Source organism: Neopelma chrysocephalum, unplaced genomic scaffold, assembly GCF_003984885.1.
Source record: "Neopelma chrysocephalum unplaced genomic scaffold, ASM398488v2 Primary Assembly neopelma1_147, whole genome shotgun sequence".
NCBI lineage: Eukaryota > Metazoa > Chordata > Aves > Passeriformes > Pipridae > Neopelma > Neopelma chrysocephalum.
Window position 1 is genome coordinate 10,858,341 of NW_020897809.1, and position 26,022 is coordinate 10,884,362.

Below are 26,022 nucleotides of genomic sequence, written 5' to 3' on the forward strand. Positions count from 1 at the left end.
CTGGATGGATCTGCAGAACAATGGGAAAGGAGAACTATCTCAGTACAATCCCAATAACTCTGCTGTCTTTATAGTCTTGAGGAGGTCCTGGACTAAAATCTCTTTGTCTTTAGCTTTTGGAGGTTCTTAAGCCCAGCCTACATGCACAGTGTATCCCCAAGTTAAATACTGCATGGGAATTTATTTGGAGTGTTTCTTGCCTCTTCTTGTGGCATTCATCCTGTAAACTGCTTGGAAAATATTGGCCTGGAGGATGACATGGTTAAATTTTAAACAGCCTCTCTTAAGACAGTGGTTAAGTTAAACATGTGCATAGGTGCTGGGAGCACTGAGTCACAGTTACTGGTGGGAGAGAATGGAATTTCCTTGTGGTGCTAATGTGAGAACCTGATGAAAATACATCTGAGCACATCTTTGTGTCACAGAAGTAAGCAAAACAAATGTTTTCCATTTCATTCTAAATCACCTATTAATATCTTTTCGGTGTGCTAGGAAAGCTGTCTCTTGAAGTAATCCTTGCTTTTGAAGGAAAAGGAAATTGTGTTTTATGGGAGCTTTTCATTCACTTTAAGGATCTCATTTGAATAAAGACGTTCCCATTGAGCACTCTTTAAAGTGTTCACTTCATCTGCATGCGATGGGTAGGCTAGTCTTCTATGTGGAATATGACAGCCAGATCTGAATTGCCTACTTAGAAGTTACAAATTATAATTAAGGAGAAAGCATCTAACTTTGTGAGCTTTGCATATATCTTTCTTTGAAAAGGTCTCTGTTAATGTTAGCACATTGCTGTGCCAGAATGTACTAGCCTTCTATTTTTTTTATCATCCATTTGTAGTAAATCTTGCTTCAGAATTTAGTGAAAAATGTTTTGGCTGAAAGATTATAGATGTTTATTATGGCTGGGGGACCAGGATAAATGGATAGTCTCTAAACCAAGTAGTTGCCTGCAGCGCTGACTTTCAGTCAACTGTGGCAGGCTGTCTTCCCAGACGTCTTGGGAGGGCGAGAGATAGGAAGGAATAAAGTCACTGATTGAACTGAACTCCTTAAGGTTTGTGTTTTATTTTGGATGTGTTCGTCTCACAGAAGATGCCCCTTCTAGAAAAGCAAACTGGGGCCTTGTAAACCTTTTGTGGGTAGATGGAAGTAAAAGCAAGCCAGCAGGAATTGGTCTGGCTGCAGGTGTGCTCTGTGCCAAAATGCAGATTCCCCAGTTCCCGGGTGAATTTGGCAGAGCTCCCAGGAAGGTGAGAGGGACTGGTTAAACTCTGCATGACCCATTCCTGCTTAACAAAGGGAGAAATCTCCATCCTGGAACTCTGAACAAGACTTGGTGCTTTTGAGAAACTGTGCTTTTGCACAAGCAGGAGTTGCAGGGATGATGGGGTGGAATTCAGCAGTGAAGAGCACAAGCTATGTGTTGACAGTGGTTCCTTCTGGATCTGCAATAGGTTTGTCCATGAAAGATGCATCAATTTAGTCCCTTTTCTTGCCAAACTGTGACCATCTTGTCAAGCACTGAGGACAGGGGGTTAACAGCTGAACTGCAGAGGAAAAGTGTTCAATAATACATCAGTGAAGCTGGAGATTTTCACCAATACCCTGATTATATAAACTAGCTCTGTAGGACACTGAGGGCTTGGTCATGGCTTTAATTATCTTTCATAAGTTTCATCTGGAGTTTCATCAGATCCCCTGATCTCATCAGTGCTTTTTTTACGTTATTTTGGCCTCTTAAAGAATAATTTGCCTGACCAGGGCTTCTAGGTTTTAACTACTGCTAGTGGAAACTGGAAATTATGCGGATGAGGAAGCTAACATTGCATTCTGCTGAGCAAAATTCAGGAATTCCTTCAGGACACAGATATCTCTAATCATGACACCTTCATGAAATTATCTTCATATTTAATGCGGCCTGATGATGCAAGCTGAAGCATTAGAACTATTTTTAACTAGGAAATACAGACTTTTTTTTTTCCCCTCAGTTGTGATTTGTACATTCTGGTAATTTGTAGGACTGGCCAGAAAAGTGCAGCTCAATTTTTTCAAAATCTTTTTTTTCCCAGTGAAAACTCAGTAAAAAGATTTTATTCCATCATGACATGAATGCAAGAGCTTTCTGAGCTATTTAAAGTATGGCCCCAGCACTTTGCTGGCAGTGAAGGCATCAAAGACCTTGGTCAAGTCTCTGTACTGAAACAAGCCCATGAGCAACCTGAACATGGAGCTCGCAAAGCCGAGCTGAGCACCCTGATCAATGAGCTATTGGCTTAGAGTTGTTTGCTCCTACATTGTCTCCTGGGCTGGGGAAAAGGTGATCCAGGTCTGCAGAATAAATACTTTTCAACTTTGAGTGAACATAGTTTAGGAAAGAATATTTCACGTTTTTGTAACTGGTTCTTATTATTAGAGAGTGAATGCCATGATATTTTTGCTTGCTTGTGCGTGGCTACAGACTACTGAAGTAGTTAAAAACTGCAAATCAGTGTTCTCGAATGTCTAAGAGTCTTCATGGCTCTGGGGATACTGTCTTCAAACCAAGAGTACAGTAGAATGGAAGAAAATGTGCTTTTTTACTTGGACAGCTGTGGTCTGTGACAGCAGCTGTCCATGAGCACAATGTACAATTTAATTCCTGTTGTCAGAGTTTGATGAGATCCTTGCTGGTTTGATTAAAACAGATAAAAATAAGGATGACTTTGTGACTTGTCTAGTTTTGAGTGCCTCTTCCTGACCCCAATTACAGTCTTCAAAACCCACTTAGTAGAAATCTTCAAGATTGGCAACTTGGCCAAAGAATGGTCATTACTGCCACTTTGCACTTTTGTTTGAACTGTGGATAAATTCAAGTACCCTTTTCCCACAAGTGAGGGATTGGGAGATGCTTCCACTCACTTGACCCTTTGAGATCTATAGGAAACCACCAGAAATCCGATAGAGCCACATCTTCACCCTCTCTTTGAGGCTGACCCTGTGTGTTTGCTCCTCAGCACTGTGCCATTGAAGGAAGACATCATCCTCTGCCCCCACAATTTGAGAGCTGGTCTGAGTGGCTTTGCTTCTGGGCCAAACTGAATTGTACACAGCCAAGAAGCCACAGTCCAAGGGTGGCAAAACCTTTGCTCAGGCAGTGCTTGAATAGGTCAGAGGAGGAGGTCTGGCTGTTGATATGTGTAAAATTGTGAAGTCTCCAGTCAACTGCACAACCAGGGACAAGCTGATTGGCCCAGGCACTATTTTTGTCGTGAGGCAGCAGCTCTGCAGACAACATGACTTTTCCAGATGTTGAGGTTGTCTCAGTTGCCGCTATCCTCAGCTTCTACTTTGTAGGTTTTACTTCCTTAAAACTTGAAGGAAACATGTCCTTGGGTGATGAACTGGGGCCATAGAGGAGACTTGTCTTTTTCTGCCGCCCTTCAGAATTGTCAGTTCTTGTCTTCTGCTATGGATGTCCAAGTACAAACACTGCGTGGACACAGCGCCCATGGACACATAGCTGGAGGGAAAAGTGGTAGCAACTTTCTGGAGATGCTGTCTGCTGCAGATAAGGGAGAACACTTTCTTAAATCTTTATTAAATTGTAGAGCTCTTCTCTTGGCACTCAAAGCCATTGGATTTTTGATGAATTTGGATGGTCCAATCGATCCAGACTGGCTGATTTTTCTTCACAGAGGCTATATTTTATGCTTAACAGTCTTTTAGTGCCAGAAAAATTCTTCATTAATTCTTTAGGCCAAATTTGTTCTTAAAGTGGAAGTCACTTTTGGATTTGTTAATATATGCAGATTTTTCACAATTTGAATTTTTAATATATATTCATGAATAGTCTCTGCGGTATTGTGCAGTGATGGTGTTTTATCTGTGCCTGCCACAAAGGCTTTTCCTGAAAGTCAGACTTTAGACAACTTCTCTTGCAAATTTCTTTTTGCACATTTTCATGCTGTCAGTACAGAAGCAACCAAAGCAGAAACCTTTCAGCTTTGCTTTGTTTGGCATTTGATCCCATACCCCAGATGGCGTGTAGTGACCCAGCTAGGGAGCAATCAAACATGTCCTTCCCCTTTTCCCTGCTCCCAAATGTGCATTTGCTGTGCAGCAGCCCTGAAGGTTTCACCAGGACTATAGCCAATGGGATATTTGGGATGTCTTTGATCTCCTCTTACACCTGGATTCTACGTGAATTTATTTACCAAGAGTTTAATGCAATATTTCTTATTCAATAGACTCTGGAGAGGATGGGCATCCAACCCCATCCAGCATAGCCCCACTCAGTGCCTGTCCTCTCTGGATTCACACTTCCTGGGCTATTCAGAGTATGAAGGTGCTGGCAGTTTGTCCACAGGTCCATTGGCAGTCCTGCAGGTCTCCTTGGCTCCTGACCTGTGGGTCCCTCAGCCTGCACTGGAACCCACCAGCTCCCTGAGAAAAGGATTTGATGTCCTTCCAATGTGACTGGGAGTTTTATTGGAGTCATGCCCTAAAACTCTACAGAGCACGTTAGGACAATATACTTGAGAAAATTACAGTTAAAATGCAAAGTTATGTTGAAATACAAAGCGTAAATGTTGCTGTGTCTTCTGTAATTGCTCTTCCATTTATCTTAGCTAGTCTTGGAGGTGAAATTGCTGCTTTTGTGGTGTGTAGACCTGGATCAAGTTGTATGTGAACACTGCTGCTCACAGGGCGAAGGATTTATGCTCTCGGGTGGTTCTGGCTGAACACCAGGTGATGCCCAAGAATTTGGAATACTTTTACTAGGAGTTCATGGCCCATTTGATTGTGGAAGGCAAGGTGTATTGCAGGTGGTGTGAGTGCTATGAACTGATCCAAGCAACAGCAGAGCGTGTTGGGGTGCAGGAATGGGGGATCAGCAGTCCCACATCACTCCACACAAAAACACTGCCCAGGGATTTGATACACCCTCCACTCAGAAATGGTCTTAGTAGATTCAATGACTTTTTAAGGCCTTTGCTTTATGATTTTGATTGTTTGTGTTTTATCTGTAGTTGTTTAGATTTTTGTAGATCTTTCTCCGTATGGAAGCTTTTGTTCAGCTCTCACAGGGGCTTGTTAGTTTGGAAGCTGATTCCTGTGTCTGTCCAGAGGAGAGGGCAGCAAGAGGGACATCAGAACTGTGTGTTCAGCCAGGATCTCATGGTGGGACCAGGTGACATTGAACAGTTGTGTATGTGGTGAGGTAAAGGCATGCCTGTGGTGTTTTCAGGCTTCCTAATTTGCCTTATTCCATGAACATGATGACATTTTTTTAGAATAATTAAGGGTTACTTTCCTTCAGAGATAGCAGCTAAACTTCCCAGGGACTAGGAAGCAGTTCACCCCAAGAATATAGCTCAGCAAGGGAAAATCAGAGCATAATGCCACCAGTCTGTACCACAAAGAATGTAAGTGCCCAATCTGGGAAGGTATTTGGGTTGTAAAAACTGGTCTTTGAGCGCTGTGCTCTGCTTGCACAGCAAGTAAAGGCATGTGTTCCTGAGAAGAGCTGTGAAAATATCTTGGGAGATAAATCTGGGTCTTGGATGTAGGTTTGGAAGTGGGGTTGGGATCACCCACTCAGCTTTCCGAGTGTTCCTGACGGCATGTGTTCTATAATGAGCTTTTTTTTTTCTCTTCTGGTGCTACGATGGAGTACTAGGGTTTGCAGTGCTGCTACGTGCACAGTCTGGGGAGGTTCACTGCTACGGCTGGCACGGGTCCGGGACGCTTCTTCCCCTGGGATTGCAATGAAACTGTTGCACAGGCTGTTTTCCAAGAGCTTTGTGAACTCAGTCACTGGGAGCAGGTCCTGCAGGAGGGATCTAAAGCTGTGAATGTGGCACTGGTGTCCTCTCCCCACTACCAGGGTTGTCCTTCTTCCAATGGCTTTAGATCCCAACGTCAAAAGGGTTTTGTAGCTTCACTTTCTGGAGGCCTGAGCACCTTGGAGGGTCTGTGTTAGCAGGAGAAGAGATGTGAGATGGAGGGGGATGGAGCAGAGGATGTGCATGGTGCCCAGCTCTGGATAGGCATGGGGGTGTGCCTGCTCCGAGCTGCCTGCACTGGGGGAATTGCCCCCTCTCCCAGTGCAGCACACAGTGTGGTGTGCTGGGACAGCAGCTGCGCCTGGCACCTTGTCCTGTGAAACCAGTACTGGCCAAACATCTGCACCACAGCGATGTGCTAGTGAAGGCTGGGAACCTGACAACCTAAGAAATTGGAAATGTGAAGAGGGAAAATATTTTCCATTCTTTAGACTGGACATAAACCAGAAGAGTGTGTAAGTTGCTACAGCTTTCCTGGTCAACTTCTCAGCAGCATCTTCGGGGGGTTTTTTGGTGATGCTGCTGTGGACATGGATTTGGATGGGTATAAGCCACTGACGTCAGCTGTGACAAGGGGGAGATCTTTAGAATGTTCAGATGCCCAGGATAGGAGTTAGGAATAAATGTTTGCAAGATGAAGTATGTATTTATGTGAAACTACTGGTAGTGTTGAATAAATCTAGAGTGATGTGGGCTTTTTTGGGATGTTTTTTTCCTAGTAAATGGAGAGGTTTCATCAAGCGCACAGAAGTTGAAAGTGAAATATTTTCAAATACTCTTTGATCAGCCAGCTGTATTCTTGCTTCCTCTAGAAAGCAAATAAACAAAAGACCAGGCTTGGATTGCTGAGTCAGCTGGAAAATTTTAGTTTTGTTTTCAGTCTCCGAAGAAAAATGAATTGATTTCATAAGGACAGGTATGTGGTAGAAAATCATGTGCTTCTGCTGTGGAAGGGGAGAATACTGAGGAGAAGAGGATACTGAAGGCACCTTTGGGTACTGTGGAGTCTGGAGAGGTGTTACTGGTGTAGAGTGAGGAATGGAAAATTGTTGGGACAGTTAGAAAGGATGGATAAGCACCTCACTGTTTCAAATGCCTTCAGGCAGTGCTGGGATAAATAACTTCAAGCTGTTCAAATGTGGTATTAACAGGCTGGCTGCCTCAGACTAACTTCAACAGCTCCGGGATGCCTGGGTGCAAAAATTCAGGTCCTGTGGGAATTGCTGGATAATGTTGATAATTTGCAGGAAATATGGATTGAGGGCAGCTGCTTAGCAGTGGCTCCCTCTGCAAGAGTTTGTGGTGTGTATGAGAGCTTGTGACATGGGTTCATCACTGCAGGGCTCCCCCCCTTAGGAGTCTGTCCTCGGAGAGCAGATCTGAGGGGAGGAGGAAGAAGAGAAAGCTGCAGAGCTCACTCCATCCATCTTCTGAAAGGCTGGAAGGAAACCTGTTCCTTACTGTATGAGCAGCCTTGAAGATAGACAGAATTTAGCACTGAGTATACAGGGATGCCCAGCACCACAGGAAATGTTCTTTGTAGTGAGGAACACTGTGTGGGCTACTTCCTCCTTGGGAACAGGCATTGAAGAGTGTTGGAAGAGTCAATGGACCTCAATTTTCGTTTAAAAAAAAAAGACCTTTCCTTCTTAGACAGATTTCTACTTTCACCTGAGTATTAAAGATTACTTTTGAAGTATTTTTTTTAATGCAGGTAATATCTCTGGAGAAGTTTTACAGGAGTGATGAACTCTGCTGTGAGAGGAAAAGCTCCCATTTATTTGTGTTCTCTCACTAAACCTTCAAAAAATCCAAATATGGCACCTTGAAAAGGGACAGTTGCCCAGGGACTGGCTGGCTGGAGGCAGTGATGTGAAAGCACATCAGTATAATCCTCTGAAATTAGGGAATTCCAGTGTTTTCAGGGCTAATTAGAAGAAATGCCTTTACTCTGTATCCTAGAGAAAGGAAGGTGTAAACCCTTGTCACGTTTTGTGCCTCGACAGAACAGTTTGATTTGCTAAGGGGCCCTGTGCATGTCAGCATTTCACTACTGTATTTTGAAATTTCATTTTCCCCTCATTTTGGAGATTATCAGCCAAGATAAACATTTCCCAAGAAACCCCCCTGTGAGCACCACCTGCAATAACTCGTTTCCAGCGATGTATTTCTCTTGGGGCTTTGCAGACAGTAAAGACAATTGACAGTTTGACTACCAGAAACAAGTGAAGGGGAAATAAAGCCCAATGAAAGGATAATGGAGCTCTAGGTTTTTGCAAGCACGTGTGTGGGTGTTGCAGATTTTGTTCCAGCATGTTGTAGACGGGTTGGGGGGTGGATTACAAGATGCTATTTTCGGAAAATAGGACAACCTGCCAAAACAGAGAGCTTTTTCTGCCTGTTTTTCACCAGGTCCTAGTAAAGGAATGGAGAAACACTAATCCTCATTGAGAATTTTTGAAAGCAGAACTTTATCTGTTATTTATTAATCCACACACTGATCAAAGCCCAGGAGTGGAAATCTGTGCTGGTTCATCAATACCACTTGAGCACATATTTGCTTTTAATTGTGTGTTCTGTTGGCTTCAAGTCTAAACCCTGGGTGCATTGCTGAAGGGGGAGGTTGGTGAGTCAGACATGATTAGATCACTGGGTGCTTACTCCCCTGCTTGGGCTCTTCTGTGTCTGCTGGTGGAGTGGGACATGGGACAGGGAGGGTCTTTGGGGCTGTTGGCTCTGACCATTTTTGTGCTCAAGGATCACCAGTGGAACTAGACTGCTTGAAAAAATGAGGGGCTGTGATGAAAAGCAAGCTGTGGCTTGAATATTGTACTGGGGAAGTTCAGGAAGGAAAGGCAACTTTTCATTTACATGGAGAGAGCACAGCTTCTGCTCCCCCACGCACACGTAACAGCTGTAGCTTTGTTCAGTGTGTCTGGCTTCATGTATTGTTTTCAGAGCAGGGGTAATTAGTGTCTGAAAATGTAACTGCTCTTTGCTATTGTGGAACAATGTAAAAATCCTTTTTTTCCCTGTAAAAGATTCCTGCCCTCTTTTGATCTTGTCAAGCCAGACAATACAGCTGTCTTGTCATCGTATTTCCCACGGCAACGGCAAGTTTGCCAAACGGTAGAGGAAACCTCAGAAGCCCTTAATTACCGTGACTTCATCAGTGAAACTTGACTGCGTTTGGTGGACTTGCTTCAGACTGAAGTGAATTTGAGGGAATTCAGGCCTGGATGGCTTGGCAGTGGCAGCTGACGTTAGTGAAGGGGATGATGCCAGTAGCAGTGGGCAGCGAGGATGACCTTAGTGCTGCTCTGCTGAGTGTGGAGTGCAAGGTCACATTCCTAAGTCAGCAGCTTTATTACTGAGTAAATAGCAATACTCAAGGCAGTACAAAGCAAAAAACACTGGAGGAACTTAGAGGGGGAAAGGTTTTTCATTACTTGTTTCCCTAATTAAGTAAATTTATTGCTGTTGTGTTCCTTATTTGCATTGTCCAATAATCAGTGAAAAATCACTTCTGCTGATGCAGCCCAACAGTATTGTCAGATGTTAACAAAGTGCAGAGGATGTGATTGCAAAGGGTCACTCTTGGTGCTCCTGGTTTTGTGTGGGAAATGGAGAGGCAAAGGTGGAATGCAGGGGTGGTGCTGAAAATCAGAAATGCAGCAGGAGGAAGACATTGACCAAGGGTGACTTGAAGGAAAAGGTGGGGTGTAAACAATGAGAGATAAGAGAAGATGAAAGAAGAATAAGTCAGAGGAAGTAAGAGGCACAACAGGTAGAATTACATCAAAAGTAGGAGGCAGAGGTACAGGTAATTAATTTTTTGTGAGTCATCACCAAACTATCCTGCCCCCAGAAAGGCTGACTCAGCAACATCAGTGGAAAAAGTCAGAGCTTTCTCTCCAAGGTGCCGTTCCAGATCAAAGAGGTTTCTATTAGTGAAACTGGATTTTCTGTCACTGATCCTCCCCTGCTTTAAAAAAACTTTTCAGATGTATCCCGTGAAGTCAGCATCCACCCTAACCACCTTAGGGCTTGGCTCCCTCACCTCTCTTCCCTGCCACATCTCCTCTTCCCAGCTCTGAATCATGGTCTATTTTGAGGCCCTTTGCACAACAGAGATCTCCGTTGTTTGGGCAGAGGTGAGGTGGCCACAAGAGGCCCCAATTACTGCACATTTTCTTAGAGGATGGGGAAATCTAAAAAGAAAAGGAAGTGAATAAAAATAACTTGATGGAAGAAGGTTTCTGTGATCTCGTATCCCTGACAGATGCCTGGCCACAAAAGCACTGCTGGGAAGATATGTTCATATATTAACATTTTTTTTCTCACTTATGATTCAGAACTGAGGTAAAGTCAGGAAAACAGGGGATAAAAAAGGAAAATGGTCTCAGTTACTTTACCATGTTTTGTAAAGGCTGGTGTTTGCTGATGATGAGGCTGGATGGGGCTGTGGTGACTGTGGACAGTCAGAGGGACAGGGGTGGGCAGCAACTCCCAGTTTAAACCTTGATAGAAGCATTCCTTAAGTTATTTCCTCTTTGATATGCACAGGAGTTTGAACACCATGTGTTGCCTGGTGCACTGTTTCAGGGCTCCAGGGGAGTACAGGAAAAAAAAATACCACAAAGACATGTTTTACACAATAAAACACATGCAGAATTGCCTCTTTTTTTTTTTCCTCCCAGGGCATTTGGATTGTATTTAATGTAGCTCAGCCCAGTTTCATAGTGCTTGTGCAAGTGATGTGAGGGGAGGTGGTAGCATACATAAAACCACAGAACTCCCCCCATTGCAGCAAAGCCCAGCTTTTGCTGTGCTCAGCTGGAAAAGCAGACCCTGCATCCAACAGCAGGACCCTTTAACAGCAGCTGTGGTACCTGAATGTGGCCCTTCAAACACAGCAAATGTCAGAACCAGAAAAGGCTGATCAAGCATTTGGAGGTTTGGACCAACAACAACAGCCAACCAAAGAAAACCCACCCAACCTTTAGTGTTGAGGTGCCCAGTCTGAGCTGACAGGGAGACCTTTGTTCTGCAGGTAGATGAGAGCACAGGGTGGTCCCCACCTCTGGTTTGGCTCCCCATTGCAGGTGTCCTTCCTACCCCAGACTGCAGTCCCATGGTCTGGGTGGGATGTGAAACCTGGCCTTGAGCCCTGACAAGGACTGTGAGGACAGCCTCTGGCTGCACAGCATTGCATTCCTCTGGGGAAAGAGGGATGGAGCCACATTTCTTACTGATCCAGAGCTTCATAAAGGCTGTTTTCAAGCGGCTTTGAAAGAGATTCCTGGTTTCGTTCTGTTTCAGTACAGCACCCAAGCAGCTGTACATGAGGGAAGCAGAGAAAGCTTTATTTTTAGACCATGCAAATCTTTCCATTATCGTGGTTATGGTTAAAACAAAGCCACTTTCTCTCCAGGCTACAAAATTGGCATGACAAGCACTAGGAAATCTTCCTTCCCCTTTTTTTCCCGAATTTTTGAAAAGAACAATAAGCCCTGACAGAAAGTGTGTATGCAGTGATGCCAGGAAGCTTAGAAAACAAGTCAGGAAACTGATTGTGAACATTTGGGTCTCTCTCACGTGTTCAGTTTTCATCCCTGTGCTGGGTTTGCACAGGGAATGCAGCTCAGCCACTGCTCATCTCCACAATCTGGCCAAACTTGTTTCTTGTTTTCATCCCACCACTACACCAGTGACAGAAGCTCAGGGAAGTAAATGCCTGAGGCAAATAACAGGCGTTATGTATCAGCTGCTGATGAAAAAGTTCTGCCTACATGTTCGGGTACTTTAGTTTGGACCAGCAAAAGCAAAAACTCATTCAATCCTCCAATGTCCATTAATTCATCTTCTGTGATTTCTGCTGTGAGTATTTTGTTTTCCTCTGGGGACCTAACTTTTTATTTAGGTATATATTCATGGCTGCTGCTGCCATTGGCTTGCTGTTGCACACATTAATTGCCATTGAGCAGAGGAATGTCTCCCCAAAGGCCTAATCCTTTCTCAGCACCAGATCATCAGTTCTGTAATTGCTGCTGATTTCATCCCCTCAGAAAAGTGTGATCCTTTATCGGGTCCCTTGTCCCCACTGATGTTAATCTGGGCCATCCACAAGGACCTGCCAAAATGCACCCTCCGTGGATCTCCTTTCCTCTTCTGAATCAGAAATTAAAATTATTGAAGCAAAATAAGACTCTAGCAGGAGCATTCATACAGAACCACAAATCTATTAGCTTGGTCACTGATTGCAAATCAGTGCATGAGTACAAGATTAGGGCTTACATTGCTTAAACCAGGGCATGCAGACTTTTTCTTTGATCTAAGTTGTATACTTTTGCTGCAACTTGATTTTAAAAGCCTTTAATGTAGAAGCACTATGTGGCTTAGCCCTGTGGGCTAACAGCCACAGGTAGCTCTGGTACTAGGCAATTTTACACAAGGAATCCGTGAACATGCAAACGTGGGCATCTCATGGGCTTAGTACAGAGGATAAGACCTGTTTTCTGCTGCCTTAATTGTAAGAATTCGAGAATCAAATTGTTTCTCATTTTATCCCTTTTCAGTTGTTGCCATGGCAAAACCCCAGAGAGGACAGGGAGGGTTGTACCAAACCATTGGAACATCAACTTTTCTCTGGGACTGATTAAAAGATATGTTCAGGTGCTCAGTCTCACCTCGACACTCACGTGTAACCTCACGTGTACGAGCAGCTCTGAATGAGCACAGCCCACAAGGCTACTTAGAGGGCCAGTTATTCACGGGGGTCGATGCGCATCAGGAACGAGATGGAGACAGAGCAAACGTATTTATCTTTATTCAGATGACAGTTTCTATTTTCTGTACTTCACCTGCTGCTCTTTGGGTTGTTTTCCAGGTTGCATCAAGTAAATTTCGAGGCTCCCACTTGTGAAGGCAAGCGCAAAGAAACACTCGCCTTGATAGGGGACTTCTCGTCTTCGGCGGAGTTCTTCGTCACCATTGCAGTCTTTGCCTTCCTGTACTCACTGGCTGCCACTGTGGTTTATATCTTCTTCCAGAACAAGTACCGTGAAAACAACAGAGGGCCTCTAATTGTAAGTGTGCATTTGCAGTGTTTTCAGGCGTAGGTCTTACCTCTTGCTTTTTTGGTGGTTGAGGCTGTGGCGTGGTCTGGGAGACCCAGGTGGCCCAATGCCCAAAGCATCTCTGCATTCATCTGCTTTTTTTTTTTTATCTTAATGGTGACTTACAATTTTAACACAAAGGGTAACAGAGTCTATATGCAGGTGGAGTTTAGTCCTAATCTTGTGTGTACTTATGCAATTCTCTCTTATCTCCTGCTGCCTGCAGTGATGATGTTCAGACAAATAATGAACGTGTATCTGAGTGATTGCAGGATCAGGGTCTGAGCCCTATGGCTCTGACAGCAGAGCTTCATTGGTGGGGAAAAAAGAAAAGAGTAGATCTTGGGCATGTCCTGGCAGACAGATGAAAACATGCCCTGATCAAAGCCTAGCTAGAGAGATTGCTTATTGCTAATTACTGCTGGGTTCAGTCAAATTATTTTGCTTTGGAGAATTATGTGGCTGTTTTTCCAGTATGACACTGAGCTCCCAGCATGTTTGTGTCTCTGTGCTGGTTTATGAGCCTTCCAGTTATCATCGCCTGCACCCATCAAGCTGTGGCTGTTCATGCCTTTATTTTTTCTTTTACTGATTCCTGAAGGCTTGTGATAAAAAGCAAGTGCTGCTGTGCATTTATTTTCTCATAAGTTGAGACAGTAAAGCCAGTTTTGTTCCAGGTGCCTGTTACCTGTCAGTGTATCATGCCCCATGGTACACCCCATGTTTTGCTGGGCTGCTGAGGGCTGTGTGTTGACCCTCACCTGCTCTGAAGTTGGGTCAGGTCTCTTCATCTGTGGGTTGCCTCACAGTCTCTCTTCCATGGACAGCCCTCTCCCCCATGACTGCAAGGGCAAGGTTACACTAAGGGAGAGAAAATATTTCCCTGAAGTCTTGATGTGAAGAGAGTGATTCCAAAGGAATGTGGGGAGTTTATCATGGACCAGTATCAGGAAATAATTAGTCCTGGATTTCAGAAAAATCTGAAGTTTGACTAACAGAAACCAGACACTTGGCTGAGAGTTGTGCCTTGAGTAACTAAAAGCCACCAATAAAGAATATCAGAAAAGTATAACAGGAAGAAAAATAAATCACCAGTGCAGGAAAGCTGAACCTATTAAAGGAAATAACTACAGTAACAGTCAGCAAAAGATTAAACTGTAGGAAGGTAGGCTTAGCATCATGGGGTTTTGAGGGAAAGATTTTCCTGCTACAAGGAGCTATTTTCTTGAAGTTTGCATAATTCAAAACCGATAAATTGTTACAAAAAAATTCTCCTTTCATATCAAAGGAAATTAATCCTCTTCATTTGGGGGTTGTTGGGACCTTTCCTCTCCTAGAAAATGGTGAGGAAAGGTGGGAAAATCTTCACAGAGAAGGGGAAGAAGAGGCAAGATGAAGGGATCCCTACCAAAAGAGTAAATAAATAAAGTGCCTTGTTTCTGCTTGATTCAGTTGGCATCAAGTAATATCTCATTTTAAACTGTCCCATCAAAGAGTAAGTTGCAGAGTTCTACCATCTTAATTTTCTTGCGGCAGATAATTCTTTCTTTTGACCAACAGCATTATCCTCTGTCACAATAAGAAAAGGGAAAGACAAACACTAGTACATGTCAGATCACAGTGTGGCCATCTCCCTGTGTCCAGAACTTTCCCAAAACAGCTGCTGCAGTGATGACTGTCACAGGATGCACGGCACAATCCGCTACAGCGTTAACCTCGCGTTGATTAGATTTGTTCTGCGTAGTGGGTTATAATTGAATCTACGGGTTAAATTTAACCACTGTCTGTTACCAAAGCCTCTGTTTGCAATTTTCCAGTCTTTAAACCAAGCCTAAATGACCTTATTTATTCAGAATACAAAGATGCTTCTGAGTTTGTTCTACAGCAAAAGCAGTTCCTGCCAGTCAATGGTGTTGGGAAGCAGCTGAGGGTTATTGTCAGCTTGCACCTGACAGGAGGGGAGTCCCATCAGCTCCAGCCAGACACTCCAGCATCTCCTTTGCACTGCTAGATCTGCTGTATTTGGTATTTTTAGAAAAAAGAACCTTTTTTGCCTGGAGCACATCCTTGCTGGTCTCCCTGGAGACTGCCCAGTGCAATGATTGCAGCACCACAGTCTGACTGGGAACAGGGGGTGAGTCCCTCTGTGCAGCGGAGTTGTAGGCCAAATGAAGAGCCCCAGGCAGAGAAAAAGCTGGCAGCTGTAGCTAAGAAGAATTCAGGGGTCAAGGAAAACTCGGAGTGAAAACCAGTTCCTTACAGCTGCAGTGCTCACCTAAGGGATGTCACACGCTGTGCGAAGGAGGCGGGCGATGTATCCTCCAGCTCCAGGCAGATGCTGCACAGAACTGACATGTATCAGATCAAATGTGTGAGTATGTCTCATCCCTGAGATTTTTCCTTCCAAAGAAAAGTGCTGCAGAAATCTGTGGTGCTTTGTGCACTCCTGAGTCCAGCAGCCAGTCCCCAGCACGTGTTGGTGCAGGAGGCAGGGCAGCCCTTGTTCCCTTTCATCACCAGGCAGAATCTCTGCATCAGGCACTGTTTCCAGACTACCAGTGTTTTGCCTCTTAGTGAAGAGTTAGAAGATGATAGTTTCATCCATCCTTGCTTCTGCTCCAGTGCCTGATCACAATTTCATAGTTAAAACCATTCCTGCTTAAGCCTTGTACTTCCTCTTGGCTTGATATTTCCTCAGTCTGGGATGACATCTGCCTTTAAGCAGCACCCTCTCAGAGCTGCCTTTCCTTCTAAAGAATTTTTGGGATTTGAAAAATGAGTATGAGAGAAAAAGTGGAGAGAGGAAAAAAAACCCTTTCATTTGAAATTTTTAAATATTTTTTCAAAAGCCCTTGCACAGGCAGTCAGAGCACTATCAGTGCATTAGCAAATTGCAGCAGCCTGACTGGGTGCAAAAGATAAGATTATAAGGAATTTAATGACCACTAAGTCATGAGAAACTTGCAGGGAAAATTTCAGTCACAAATGTTTCAAGTTTACCTTGTTTATACAGATACAGGGAAAAGAACTGCACGTGCTGATATCTCAGCAAAGCATCACTTTAACTGTGGAAAAATATTTTAGTGTTCAGTGTGAAGTGAGACATCACGGCAAGGAAATACTTCCAATGGGAGAAGCAGTTAACCCCTTCCCTGGCTGTTTGAATGACACCAACCTGTTTTATTCGCTGTGCAGTGAGCCATTTCTGTTGCTAACTTTGCCTGTCAGGTTATGGGGATAAAAATCTTCCTTTTGGTCTCACAGGGCCTCGGTTGTATTGCTCATCCGTGATGGGGCTGGCAGCAGCAAACCCTTGCTGTGTGCACCCTCTGCTTCCCTCACCAGGTCCGTGAGAGGTCGTGTAGGGGGGTTCATACAGATAGGTAAGCCCTAGAGAGGACCTTGGATTCCCAGTTTCTAAAGGAACAAGAAGCAGGTTACCAGGGATTAAATACCTAATAGGTATGTGCAGTGTGTTTCTGAGGTCTACAAAGCACAGCTGTGATTTTTAATTCCATTGCAAACTCCCTCATAATGCATGTGGTACAGCGAGGAGCTGGGGACTTGCCTCAGTGGTTACAACAAGTGCAAGGCAGCTTCTCAGATGACTGATTAGTGCTCAAGAGCCAGAAACGTTCTAAAGAAATTAATTGGAGATGGTGACTTAGATTTTAATGAATGGGATGTACAAAATCCCACCAATTTTCTCTATATCCCAACCTCTCACACCAACCTAAGCTGCTTCCCACTTGCGTAACACCATGTACCTGGGGGAGGCATTGCTGGTTCATGATGAGAGCAGAGGTGAGCTGCACCATGGGACTGCCTCCCCAAACACCTGTCTTGATCCTCTGCTTCATATCTGTACATTTGGAGCTGCTTGCAAGCAGAGAGTAACCAACCCAACAATCCTGTGCTGAAGTTTTAGGGCATCAGGATAGGATGCTTCCATATATCTCTCAGAAAATAAAGAATAGTCACAGTCAATGTGTATCAGTAGTCCCCATCACTCAGACTTCTTACTTTTTCCGTAGTTTCTTTACCCCATTTACCTCTATTTAAAATCCCCATTCTGACAACCCTATGTGCCTTCAGGTTTGCCTTTGGCAAGTTACAGATTGGCCATGAAAAAACACATGCAGTCAGGTATAAATGTAAGTGTAAATCACTTTATTAATATTCCAATCAATTAATATACAAGCATAACATTATTTAGCCAAGAAAGGTGACTGATACAGCCCTGAAAAGAGATATTTCATTTTTATAGTGATTACTTGATAATCTCGTTCTTATGGTGCATAAAGATGCTTACATGTTAAGAAGATGAGATCTTTGCATCTGGAGTCCTGTGAATAATCACATTAAGCAGAAAGGCATTTAGTTCTTTACGTATGTTGCAGATTGAGTGAGTTAAGTACATCCTGGTTTGCTCTTTGGAGATCTCTTTGATTAAACATGTTATATTTCCTCACCTCTCTCCAACTTTCTAGAAAACAGAGAGAAAAAGAATAAAGAGCCCTCTGTGAAAACAAAGACTGAATACTTTGCAGTTAAAAAATTAAACTAGGAAGAATCTGAATAATTCTTTGCATTTCAAAGAGCTGTTTCAGCCTGCTGTTGTCATCTTTTTGAAACACAAGCCAGGGTGACCTTGCTGTACATGCTGGTGCCTCCCAAAGGACCCTGCACTTCTCTGCCAGAAGCAAGCTTGCAAGGCCCTACACTATTGCAAGAAGCATGTAATTCTTTCAGAGCTTCATTCGACAGAAAATCTGTGGTGGGACCTCATTCAAACCAGAAAAGAGCTAAAATGCCATTGTAGGAAGGTGTTTGCTGCCTGCAGCAATCTGCTGTTGGCCGCTTTCCCGGGCTGGGACCGGGACTGTGGCTCTGGCTGGGGTAGTTCCTGAATTTTTAGGTTGGTTGTGACTGTGAAAGCAAATCCTCTGAGTGGTTTGCCACTGCTAGGGTAAAGAAATGTCCCTCTGCTCCTACATGGCTGGCCATGAAACCTGTTGGCAGCACTAGACAGGCACTGGCTGGGAGGGGTTATGGACTTTGGCATTTGAGGAATTGCTCCCTTAGATGCTGTAACTGTACAAGAGGTTTTCTTGAATGGAGAGGTTTCGTAGCAGGAGCCCTACATGGAAGCCAGTTAGGAGCCAGCAGCTGTGAGCTGGCAAGGGAGGAGGGATGCCACACACACCCCAGCCAGGCCAGAGCTGAAGCTTTGCCGGTTTTCAGGCATAACAGGCCGAGATCATCCTGGCAGATTTGGCTGGGAGGCAGAGCAGGGCACAGAGTGCACACAGGGACATGTGTGTCACAGCCTCCAGGGGCTGCTGAAGCCACCAACCAGCTTGGAGCAGATGAAACACATCTCCTTTCCAAGTGAACAAGCAGCTTCTGCAGATGCTTTTGTGTGGGTGAGGTTGTGCTTGACACTGGGGAATCCAAAACTGTGCTCAGGAGGCTTAAGTGACTCTAAGTGACTGCCTCCTCCAAAGAGGGACATTTTGCAAAAGCCACTGACTTGATAGCAAGGAGGAATGTTTCAGTTACTGTGAAAAGAAAAGGCATGCACAGTTCTATTCTAAAACATGTATTAAAGTGTTCCAAGTAGACATTTTTTGAAAACTCAGTAATAACAAGTTTCAACTAGAAAAAGGCAGCAAGAATTTTTTTGTTGTTGTTGTTATTGTACATACTTCAGGATCTTAAAAACTCCCTCCTTGGATATTCACTGTATCTTAAATTTTGGTTTTTTTGCTTTTCCCTACACGTTCTTATTTTGCCTCCTTCCCAAAGGCACCTGTAGGCAGAGCAAAGTATCTCAGCTGAGATCTAAAAGAGAAACTTTGCAATTAGGAGTGTAGTGTTATCGTATAACAATACACACTGAAGAGATCTGTAGACACCACTTCAAGAGAGCAACTACAAAAATTACTTTGTTCCAAAGAAAAAAAAGACTCACCCATGCAATAGGGATATTAAACATTGAAATGCAAGATTTGTTTTAGTATGCAGGCACTCTGGCCTTAATTACCAAGGAGAAATTCCCCAGATAGACATTAAGCCACAGAACAGCTTAGCTTGAAATTCACTTTTATTTTCAGCATGTCATTATCTTGTAACTCTGTTCCACCCAGAGCTGTGAAAATGTTCAGCCAGAAATCCAAACCCACTTGAAAATGAGAGGTTCAAGTTCCAGCCAAAGCTGAAGGTTCACAAAGATGCAAAATAAATAGGAAGATACAAGTTTACTCTAGTCATAGAATCATAGAATTATACATTTTACTCCTTGCCTAGTGCAGAGGAGGCAGAACAAATCCTCCAAGAGCCTGAGTCCAGCCATGTAGCCTTTGTGAGAGCACCTGCTAAAGAAATCCAAGTGGTCCATTAGCCTTCCTGTCCTGTCTTCTTGAGCAGCTGTTGGCCAGCTGGCAAACGGGCTGCATGGTTTCCTCTCCCAGTCCCACTGTGCCATCTTTCCCTCTTGGCCAGATTTTACAGTTTTTCAGAATTCATCTATACAAGGGCTGATCCTGGCACCCCCAAGGCTCTGACCTGCTCTGAAATAGGGGAATTAGTGACAGAGAGGGCAGGATTAGGCTTCTGTGAACACCCTGGCACAGGGGAACAGAGGAAGTCAGCAGAAGGCTGGAGCTTGGGGTGTGATGGAGGAGACAAGTCCTGAGAAATAACATGAAATACTTAATGCCTGTAGAACCAGCCCCTCAACTGCACAGTGCCATGGGATGTTCCTAGAAGGACTTGCAGCCCAGGACATGGGCTACCAGCAGCTAGAGTGAGGGGCTCTTGCAGATATAGTCATTTGTGCCACGAGTTGTGCAAAGGCCTCACCAATATGGGGTCAGGGTCTGTGAGTTCAACAGCAGGTCTGAACTCCTGCTGTTGTCACCTGCTTGAAGAACTTGGCTTGCTTTTAAAACTTATCTCTTTTTAGCAAGTTTAACCTCCCGTGTCGCATTAGTTTTAGTCAGTTTGTCTCTGTTTGATTCAAATTTCTACCTGCTGTTATGCATTTACTTTATTGGCATTGCCAGTGCACTGATTGCAGAGCTGAATTTAGCTTGCAAAGGCTCTGAGTATGGTGACATTGGGAGAGGGTTGCTTGTCACTTTAAAAATGTGGTCCCCAAAACTCTGTTGTATCCCCGTTTTGTCAATCAGAACCTGTATGGGGGCTTGGCATCTGGGTTGATAGCATGTCAAGCCTCACAGCAAATAAAGAACTCCCATCATTATCCACAGCTCAGCAGATATCTGGTGTTTCTAGCAGCTGGAATTTTTAGGAAACGTTTGCAATTGAACTGTTGCCTCTAGGAGTCCATTTCTCATTCAGTAACTGCTAAGACACATGAGACACAATAATTTCTTTTGCTGGAAATCTCCCTGAGAAGAAAAATTATTCTGGGCTGTATGCCTCTGCTGATGCAGTCTCTTTGGGTGTTAAGATAGTCGTCAGCTCCTGGGCTTCACGCTCTTCAAGAGAGCCCATTTGGGCAGCATGAAGGAGGTCAGAGGAACTCAAAGCTCGGTGGCAGACACAGGCCTGCAGAAAACAAATTGTTAAAAGAGAAGGATGTATCCTTTGGGAAAGCATCCAAGCACAGTTAATTTAATCCCATCTGTGTGAGCAGAGTCATCCTTTGTTCATGGCTTGCTTGTGCAGCGGGTTTATTGACTGGTGCCTCTTCCCTCATGACGGAGACTTGTGTCCTCCGTCCCTGCAGTGCCCTGGAGAGCTCCTTCCCAAATGTAAGGTGTGCTTGTAGAAGATGAGAATAATGTTTCCTAGGGATCGTTTCTTTCTTTGGATAGAGACCCAAAACACTGTGTTCTTAATGAGCGTTTTCCTTTCCTTCCATGTACACCTTTACTTTGCCAGGGGGAAGGGGAAGCAGCCCCATGGGAGGTGGGATATCAAGACGCAGCGATGCAGTTAGTGGTATGTTAGACTTTGGCACCTCTGCCATCTGTTGTGGGCTGACAGATGGGATGAAATATGACAGCAGAAAGGCTCTTCTGTTTTAGCAAGACACAAGAAAGCTTGAAAAATCACACCTCCTCCCTCCTTTCCCCCCAAACCCACACAACAACAGTGTCACTTGGCCACTTGTTCTGGCTAAGACAAGGAGAAGTTTATGCCTGTGCATGCTCCTGAGAGTCTTCCGAGGGGAAAGTGAGCAGAGTGGATCAGAGCAGAGCTGCTCAGAGGTGCTCAATCCTGGAGGGACTGCCACACCTTCTCCCCTCTTTTCGCATGGATAGGAATTAGGAACAAATGCTTTACCGGGCCAGAGAGGAGCTGAGGAGTCTCTGCTTGGCAAGTCTTGCTGTTTATTTGCTCACTCATGATAATTAGTGGCTGCATGGCTTGTGCAGCAGAGACATTTGGCCTTACCTGTGGCTGGTGAGAAAACTCCTCATCTGGTAGCTGAGGATTAGCCAGTTTCAGGTTCTCTCTGAGATGGAAACACTTCCTATTGGAAACCCACCTTGGCTGTCTGTAGGAGCACCCAGGGCAAGGCCCAGCCCTCAGGTCCCAGCTCCTTTACAGGTATGTATATTTTGTAATTGATTACAATTCATTGTCCAGGTGCTGTGAACAGCAACATTTTCAAGGCAGCTCAGCATCCTGGGAACCGGCCACGTGTTTGTGGGAATATGGCCTCAAGGTCAGAGATGCAAATGTCAGCCAAAGGGCTGTGCCCCATTAGGCATGTCAGGCACTCCTGGAAATTAGCTCTGTAGGTGATGATGGTTACACAACCTTCCACTAAGTAACAAGCTCTTGGTTTCTCTCTCCCCTCTGACACAAGCTTTCAGTTTTCTGGTGCTTTTTAATATCTTTTTTCCTCCCGATGGACACACCAGTATAATGCTTCTAACTAATTTGTCTTTTAGGATTTCATTGTGACAGTGGTCTTCTCGTTCTTGTGGCTAGTGAGCTCATCTGCTTGGGCTAAAGGACTGTCAGATGTAAAGATTGCGACCGACCCGGACGAGGTGCTGCTGCTGATGTCTGCCTGCAAACAGCAGTCCAACAAATGCTTGCCTGTTCGCAGCCCTGTTATGTCAAGCCTCAACACTTCGGTTGTAAGTGACTTTGATTGCTGCTCTTCACCCTTACCTTGCAATGTATTTTCACCTTTTACCCGTGTATTGACCTAAATTGGCTGGTGCAAACCAGTTAGCTGACATGATTTAATTGGAAGTACAGTCTTGCTGCGGGGAAAAGCAGGCTGTGACTCACCACAGCTCTGCCGTGGAGCGGCAGCGGGATGAGTGTGCAGGGTTGGGATGGGGAGGAAGCAGTGTCTGTCCAAGTACCTTGGTTTCCCTCTCTGCTTTTAACTTGCTCACTGCAATGCTTTTGGAAAGGGGTCTGTGTGCTCCTTTGGGAAGAAAAGGTTTTGCGCCTTAAAGATTCCTTTAAAAATCCTTGAAAAAGCAACACAAAATTGGTCTTCAGAATATTTAAAAAAAAAAACACAAAAAAAACCCCCTCCAGGCCTGATGACCAGTTAACATCTCTCTTTTTAATTAGTTTCTTTCAATTTTATCTTTCCACAGTTTCTTTAAACTGGATTATGTTTTCAGACAAAACAATATTTTGGCCTAAAAATTCTACCGTTTTTTTGGAAACAAAGAGGAAAGCAGGCACATAGTGAGCTGCAGCTAGCTAAGGGAGGTGAATTTGGGGATTTGCTCCAAAATTGAGAAGATTTTCCATCAGATTTTGGGAGAATCATAAAATCATTTATGTTGGAAAAGATCTCTAAGATCATCAAGTCTAATCATTAACCCAGTACTGCCAAGTCCAGCACTAAACCATGTCCCCAAGTGCCACATCTACACATACTTCCAGGTATGGTGACCCCACCTCTTCCCTGGACAGCCTATTCTGTGTTTGACAACTGTTTCAGTGAAGAGGTTTTTTCTAATATCAGTTTTGAACCTCCCCTACCACAACTTGAGGACATTTTCACTTGTCCTTGAGAAAGACAGACTGGGAGAAGCTTTGACTTCTCCCAGGACTGTGCAGGGTCCATAATGTTAGGTTGGGCTGTGAGACTGTGGCTGCTGGTGATGAGCTCCTTTTCTTCCCACCCAGGTCTTTGGCTACTTGAACTTTATCCTCTGGGCAGGCAACATTTGGTTTGTGTTTAAGGAGACGGGCTGGCATTCCTCAGGCCAGCGGCACGCTGCAGACACCATGGAGAAGCAGCCCAGTGGCTACAACCAAGGTGGCTACAACCAAGACAGCTACGGGCCAGCTGGTGGCTACAACCAGCCAGGCTCCTATGGCCAGGTGGGTGAATATGGCCAGTCCCAGAGCTACGGCCAGAGCGGGCCAACCTCCTTTGCTAATCAAATTTAGGGTTCACGCAGCGCAAGCTCTTGCATCCCTCACATGTAGAGAGTTTAACAGGTCTCAAGTTTCAGTGGCACCAGATTTTTAAGGGTTCTACATAAATTAATACTACAACACGGTGATCGATCTCTGTTGAAAGTCTAAGCCCACCTCCTGTGGCAGATGGGAGGTGGCTGGTGGGCTGGAGTTGGCCTTTTTTCCCTGACTAGCCAGATACAGGGGATGTGCTCCTCACAGGTGGTGACCTGGAGTCAGTGTTGTAGTACGTACCGTAGAGATAACTTTATGGTAGTTTTGTATGTGTCAAGATGGTAGAAGCATTTTGTAGCCTCAAGTCTGTAGTATTTAATATGCATAATATAATTGAATTTCCTTCTGCATTTTGGTGAAAAACGGAAGTGTTTTACTATGATTTCTACAGATTATTCTGTATATCCATGCATGTAACATTGCACCTAAATTTTCAAAACTGCCTGTCTGTGACTCTTCAGAGCATTTGTTTTGGTTATACCTTTTTGTTTCAGAAGATTTTACTATTATTTCAGTTAACTGAGACATCCATCCGTAATTTAGTGCATGGATAAGCAGTTTCATACTACCAAATGTCTGGACTGTGTAAATGGAACTTCTCGACTTCTGCCATTGCATTTTGTTAAATGTCTGTTTAAAAGAAGTATGCATCTTTTATATATTTTGCAGAGTTGAATATATGGCTTACCCAAGTTCTGAATGCTTTGTAACTAAACTGTTTTTCCTTGAAATGGCATTCAGTAGTATATATGGTACCTGACCAATGTTTATTCCATTTAACTCAGCTAAGTATTCATTCTATAAATCACTATTTCTATGGATGTTTTGTGAATCTTTTAACGTGAGCTGTGGAGAATAAGGACCAAGTAACTGTGTTATATGTTTACAAAGGTATTTATTTAACTAAGATAACAGAGGTGCAGATATCAGTATACAAAACCATGTGAAAATGCCCTGTTGCTTGATAACAGCAACATGAAAACCGCACGTGTTGTTGTGACCTTACAAAGCATAAATATTTCTTTATGCCCTCTTATAAGAGAAGAAAACCTTTCTGTCCGTGCTGTTTCGAGGTTGTTAGATATCCCTCTGTTAGGTCGCTGCTCTGAGCGCTAGCTTGGTGCTACTGGAGAATGTAACTGGATTGACCAAATAACCCAGGCTCAGAGGAACTCATCCTAAAATAGCCAGAGCCAGACTTGTAGCCTGTTTGAATTCCTCCCTGGGAAATTCAACCCTCCCTCACTATGGCATATGGGATGCGTTGACACGAATGAAAGCCTGAAGCACAATATACTAATCAAAACTGATCATCTGCATTTCTAGATCAAAGTGTATCAGTATATAATCTTATTGTATGAGCTGTAATGTTGAAAGCATCTTAGCTTAAAACAGCTTAGTCTCTTCTATGATTGTTGTAACCAATTTATGGCTACTTGGTGGATGAATCTATATTGTGATATCTATTTGACCCTAATAAAGTTATTGCATACAATGCATGTTTTCAGAGTATGTTAATATTGAAATGTCACTGCAAAATGATGAAGATAGCTATTAAAGAAAAATAACTATTCCTGTGCCTGACCTTATTGGTCATATTCTTACTGTTTTCCAACACTTTTATGAAGACTGTTTTAATGTACAGTGGAGTACAACACTTCTACAGACACCTGTTATTAAAGGTCAGTATCACAAGTTCTAAAAAAAATTAAAATTGTGCGGTTTAATACCTGCCTGCCTCTTTACCTGTTTCCCCCTGTCAGTAGGACTAGCCCAATACTGTGCTAACCATCCCAGTTCTGTGGGTTGCTGGAAAGCCATGTTTGAGTTATAAAGAAGACAAACTGGAATATCTAAATGTCCTCCTATTTCAAATGACAGCAAAATACAATTTTCTGGGTAAATGAAAAAATTTATTTTGACTCTCAGTTCTTTTCTTTGGGGTTTTGGTTTGGGATGGGCTTTTTTGGTTTTGGTTTTTTTGTTGGTTGGTTGGTTGGGGGTTTTTTTAAGTTTGTAAAAAATTTAGATAAAGGCAAGTCAGGAAAAAGTGAAATGTGTGTGTGGCAAGGGGTGAGATGGGATGTGTGCTCTTCATACCTCCTGCTCCCACTCTCTTTTTTATTGTCATTCTTTTGAATTCCCTTTATATTAGTTGATCAGAAATATCTCAAGCTGGTTTATCTAAGCCTCTCCATTAGAAATAGGTATTTTTTTTTGTGTCAGCTAGCTTTCACTTCATGAACTTTTCCCCAGACCAGCAGGGTCCCATTGCCAAACTTTTCTATCCAATGCTGGGGGTTGGAAACAAGTTTTGCTTCCGTTTATTCCTGCATTTTGAACAAACTGAAATTCTTGTTTAACCATGTGAACACAGGAACTACAGCTTTCAAACCCTCAGGAGAAAGGGCAGTTTCTAATACAAGACTGGGGACAGAATGGAACACAATTAAGATTATGTCTTATTTTGGGTACTATTTGTGTAACTCCAGATCTAAGTTTTTCTCATGAAGGGCAGAGCTGGTGGAAGAGTTGACAAAAGTCAACATGTTTTCATGAAAGACTTGCTGTTTGCTTTACCCAGTTGGCCAGATCTTCACAGGTACATCGGCTCCTTGCTGCCATGCAGAACAGTTGAGCTGGTTGTT

At 43.7% G+C, this 26,022-nt stretch overlaps 1 protein-coding gene across 2 annotated transcripts in view; it reads left to right on the forward strand.

The window, feature by feature from the left end:
* SYNPR (synaptoporin) overlaps positions 1-24,871 on the forward strand; it is a 103,010-nt gene extending 78,139 nt beyond the window's left edge. For both annotated transcript variants that reach the window (XM_027700741.1, XM_027700740.1), the window contains 3 exons: positions 12,715-12,913; positions 21,874-22,065; positions 23,084-24,871. In XM_027700741.1, coding sequence (XP_027556542.1) covers positions 12,715-12,913; positions 21,874-22,065; positions 23,084-23,350 — 658 coding nt within the window. In that variant the 3' untranslated portion in view covers positions 23,351-24,871. The remainder of the gene's footprint in view (positions 1-12,714; positions 12,914-21,873; positions 22,066-23,083) is intronic.
* Positions 24,872-26,022: the final 1,151 nt, after the last annotated feature.